Below are 5,278 nucleotides of genomic sequence, written 5' to 3' on the forward strand. Positions count from 1 at the left end.
GTAATTAATAGAATAGAAGTTAATTGATAAATAAAATCTATTTATGACATTATTTTTGAAAGCATCCTCACTTTACAGCATTTCTACACAAGTGCCTAAAACTTGTCACAGTACTGTGGCTTTGTAGGTAGGTTTCTAGAAAAGCATCTTGGAGACGTTGCCACAGTTCTTCTGGATCTAGCCTGTCTCAGTTTTTTCTGATTCTTCATGTCATTCCAGACGGACTGGATGATGCTGAGATCAGATCTGTGTGCAGCACTGGCTGTCGTCAGATTTCTTGTGCATACAAAAATCTTTCTGGATTATTACAATTAATGGCAAAAGTTAGTAAATGTAGACTGATATTTCCTACTGACACACTACAGCAAAAAATAAAAATAACTGGTTTAAAAACTTTTTTTTTGTGTACAATCTCCGGCTCTTTGTCATGTGATGCTAATCCACAGCAGCAGATGGCGCTCGAGCTGCGGCATCGCTGAGCTATTGAATAAACATGAACTCTACACATGAAACGACTTGTCTTTCTCACTTCCTGAAACATGACGGGCCATAGCGCTCAGAGGAAATTATTTAAGTTTCTCAAAGTGCTGCTGTTTAGTGTCATATTTTCGATTACAGTTTTGTTCCTTGTTGCCACAGTTAGGACGATTACATTTGATGTGGACGCGGGGCTTCAGCTGGGAAAATACAACAGCCATTTCTCTTAATTTAAGTCCACAACAGAGAAACAATCTGCTGGCAAATTTCAAAGGTAACAAACAACGAAGAAATACTCCGAAGCAGTACCTCTCTTCTGTCCCGACTGCTAACGCGCTGTTTGACGTGCAGCTCATCACGTGGCGTGAATAGCTGGATCAGGAAGACACAGAGTTAAATACACAGTTAATGGGGATAAGGGATGTGCTGTCAACATGCGAAGATTGCTGCTGTAGATATTACAAATAATGTAATGTCTTGTTTTCGTCTCTTTCATGGCGGCCATTCAGATTCCCACTGTGTCATTTTGACTCATTTACCGAGACTAATGTGAACAGCAGCGCTCCGCGCGAGTTCGACGGGCTGCTGAGGAAGGGTGAGAGACACGCGCTACCCGACAACAGCAAACAGCGCTGATTACTGTTGCCCCGTTATCTTTTCAGTCAGTACGACAATATTTTAATTATGAACTCATTTTAATTACCAAAAACATTTTTTTTTAGCTGTGTCCTACATTTTGAGTTAAATCCTGCTACCACTCGATCTTCCCCATTACAAAAAAAGTGAAGCACATTTTAAAATCGTACACATGAAGTGACATCATGTGGCCCTTTTCTGCAGCATGAAAAAACCTCATATTCAGTTTTATAAACATTTTAGATTGAACAGCATTTGACAAGTATAATTTAGGCTAATTCATCAACCCTGTTACTTGCATTGTGGTATATTTTAATTTTATTAGTACGATTTAACCAAATATTTCATTAATATGTAATCTTTTTATACTGTAAATATATTAAAATAAAATTCATAATTAGCATTATACAGGTGCATCTCAATAAATTAGAATGTCGTGGAAAAGTTCATTTATTTCAGTAATTCAACTCAAATTGTGAAACTCGTGTATTAAATAAATTCAGTGCACACAGACTGAAGTAGCTTAAGTCTTTGGTTCTTTTCATTGTGATGATTTTGGCTCACATTTAACAAAAACCCACCAATTCACTATCTCAACAAATTAGAATATGGTGACATGCCAATCAGCTAATCAACTCAAAACACCTGCAAAGGTTTCCTGAGCCTTCAAAATGGTCTCTCAAGTGAATTGCTGGGTTTTTGTTAAATGTGAGCCAAAATCATCACAATTAAAAGAACCAAAGACTTAAACTACTTCATTCTGTGTGCATTGAATTTATTTAATACACGAGTTTCACAATTTGAGTTGAATTACTGAAATAAATGAACTTTTCCACGACATTCTAATTTATTGAGATGCACCTGTATAATAAAAATAATTTCATTTTTATGATCAAACAGTGCTTGAAAACGATGTAATGTGAAACACAGTACAAGGCTTTAAACTTTTGGAAACTAAGCTATTTGGTAACAGGATAAAAAAAACACATAAAAAGTCATTTTTGAAGGTTAAGCACAAAACTGTATTCATTGAAAGCAGCTACTTGTCCTTTAATAATAATTCGATTTTGTCTTGAGTGTTATTTAAGGATTATTTCTTCCTCAGTCTTCCCTAAGATCTTCTCATCCAGCTTGGTCCAACATGAGATGGTGGGAAACTACAGCCACCTTTTGACGGTATCAGGAAGCGAGCCTGATCTGGAGCCCTACATGCTGCTGGCACACATTGATGTTGTGCCGGCCGATGAGGCGGATGGATGGGATGCTCCTCCTTTCTCTGCTCAAGAGCTCAATGGCTTCATTTATGGACGAGGAACCATTGACAATAAACAGTCTGTGATGGTACAGTGAATCAGCACTGAATCACTTTTCACTGAAACAATGGCACATCTGTTCAGTCCAACCTGATGCTAACTGTAATTATGTGTGTTTTGCAGGGGATCCTTCAGGCGTTGGAATACCTGCTGGAACGAGGTTACACTCCTCGGAGAAGCTTCTACATTGGCTTGGGTCACAATGAGGAGGTCAGTCTCAAGTGAATTTACTTATTTATATGGTTTTGTTAGGTGAATGGTTTACATGGGGCAGCCAATATTGTGAAGCTCCTGAAGAGTCGGGGGGTGAAGCTCCAGTATGTTTTAGATGAAGGCCTGGCAGTGCTGGATGGTGTCATAATGGCCTGGATGGGCCTGCTGCCCTGTGAGACTGTTATTTTGAGCGGTTCTACTAGCATAGTAATTTAGTAATTGAATTATTGTGTAATATTTGCCCTGTGTGTGTGTGTTTTGTAGAATAGGTATCAGTGAGAAAGGTAAGGCCACAGTAAAGCTGAGTGTAAGCAGCGCTCCAGGACATTCATCCATGCCGCCCAGAGAAAGCAGCATTGGCATCTTGGCATCAGCTGTCAACAGGCAAGTGGAAAATTAAATAATTATTAAATAATTGGAAAATGGGTCCAAATTATTCCCAAAACAGCTGCATGGCATCAGTATTATACTGAGCTAAATTTATTTAAGCCATATTGTACGTGGTAATATATTTTCCCAGATTGGAGGAAAATCCGATGCCCAGGCTGTTTGGTTATGGTCCTGAGCATGGCACATTTGAACACCTGGCCCATAAGGTAAAAAGCTGAGGATTTTACAGACCACATTTTGGGAAATACTGACCTGTATTCTGTATATGTGAAAACTATTTCTCTTCTCCATTTTCTTTTGTAGTTTGGTTTGCCTCTCAGATTAATCATGTCTAATCTGTGGCTCTTCTCTCCACTACTCAGCAGGTAGTTCATATTGGTTACCTTAATGCTCACTACACTAACTAATGTCATATCAAATTATATTTTATACAGGATTTTTTGGACCTCCAAAGACAATTGAATAAATGTATGGGATTTTTTTCCTCCAGACATGACTGTCATCACATCCCATTCTGTACTTTTATGAGAAGCTTGTTTGTTTTTTTTTAATGAGAATCTTATTACACAGGTCAGGCTTTTATTAAAAACGTTCTATTCATCAAAGAATCCTGAAAAACTGTATCATGGTTTCCACAAAAATATTAAGCAGCAAGTTTTTAACATTGATAATAATTAAGGTATTCATTATTTATTTATAAAGCACATTTAAAAACAACCCAGGGTTGACCAAAGTGCTGTACAGATAATAGAAGTCAAATAACAAAAAAAATAAAATAAATAAATAAATAAAATAATAATAATAATAAATTAGAAATCCACACTAAGCAAATGTGTTTTAAAGTTTTGATTTGAAAGAGGAAAGTGATGACACCATTCGGATCGAACCCGGTAGGCTGTTCCAGAGTTTGGGGCCTACTGTCGCAAAAGCTCGGTCTCCACGATGTTTTAACCTCGATCTACACACAGAGAGCAATCCAAGGCTGCCTGATCTAAGTGACCTAGAAGGATTGTGATAATGTAAAATGTCAGAAAGATACGCTGGTGCTAGGCCATGTAATGCTTTAAAAACAAAAACTAGAATTTTAAAATCTATTCTCAGTTTGACTGGTAGCCAATGCAGAGAAGTTAAGATGGGAGAGATATGATCAAATTTTCGACTGTCAGTCAGCAGCCTGGCTGCAGCATTTTGTACCATTTGAAGACGCCCGATGGATGATTGATTTGCACCATAATAAAGTGAATTGCAATAATCAAGGCGTGAAGTAATAAATGCATGGATATCTTTCTTAAGCACCAAATTTTCTGAAGGATAATTTCTGAAAAATCATGTGACACTGAAGACTGGAGTAATGATGCTGAAAATTCAGCTTTGCCATCACAGAAATCAGTTTCATTTTAAAATATATCATAGAAAACAATTATCTGAAATTGTAATAACATTTAACAATATTTCTGTTTTACTGTATATTTGATCAAAGTAATACTTGTTGAACATAAGAGACTGACCGACTTATATATATATATATATATATATATTCACACAGTGGAGATCATAATTAGAGAACCTGCAACTTCCTAAATTTTGAGGTCACTGCTTAGTCATATTTGAAGTTATCCTAACAGGAGTAAAAGTGCAGTTTTTTTAAAACATATTTCATGAGTTAAATATATTCTGAAGCACAGCATAAAAACTTAAATGAGATATTTGAAAAAGAACAAAATTAGAGAACACTTTCAGATACCTCCCAGTTAGTGGTGTTAATCCGGCACCTGGTGCTAATTTCTTTAATTATGTCAAACCCTATTTAACTGGCAGTTATTTAACTGGAAATTTAACTTTCCAGTTCTCACTGACTTTGTAAGATGGTGAGCCGTTCTAAAGTGACTGAAACCCTCCGACAGCAGGTTGTCCAGATGAAGGCCAATAACCATTTCAAGAGAAGCTGGTCATTTCAAATCTGTGATTTCTAGAATATTGCATCTTTACAATGTCACTAACTCATTCGAGTCCCCCAAAAAGGCTGGTCGTCCACAAAAGACAAATGCACGAGAGGACAGGATAGTGCAGAGAATCTCAATGGGCAATCGGTTCAACACTGCAGCTGGAATTGCTTGCCAGTTCAGTGCTGAACAGGGTAAGGATCTGTCTCTGCATGTTCAAGAGAAGTCGGACTGAAAGTGCACTCTGCAGTGACGAAGCCTCTCATCAGCTAAAAGAATCAAAAGTCTAAGCTCACCTTTGCTGAG

General features: G+C 37.3%; 1 protein-coding gene across 1 annotated transcript; it reads left to right on the forward strand.

Moving 5' to 3' along the window:
* The first annotated feature begins 551 nt into the window (after window positions 1–551).
* On the forward strand, window positions 552–3,398 carry LOC107656992 (probable carboxypeptidase PM20D1.2). The gene is made up of 7 exons (XM_016444963.1): window positions 552–751; window positions 2,219–2,454; window positions 2,550–2,636; window positions 2,679–2,811; window positions 2,909–3,023; window positions 3,160–3,235; window positions 3,333–3,398. The coding sequence occupies exons 1-7, from the start codon at window positions 658–660 to the stop codon at window positions 3,396–3,398; spliced, it is 807 nt and encodes a 268-aa protein (XP_016300449.1). The 5' UTR covers window positions 552–657.
* The last annotated feature ends 1,880 nt before the right edge of the window (window positions 3,399–5,278 follow it).

The sequence above is a fragment of the Sinocyclocheilus anshuiensis genome, unplaced genomic scaffold (genome assembly GCF_001515605.1).
Source record: "Sinocyclocheilus anshuiensis isolate Anshui unplaced genomic scaffold, SAMN03320099.WGS_v1.1 scaffold1453, whole genome shotgun sequence".
NCBI classification, from domain to species: Eukaryota; Metazoa; Chordata; class Actinopteri; order Cypriniformes; family Cyprinidae; genus Sinocyclocheilus; species Sinocyclocheilus anshuiensis.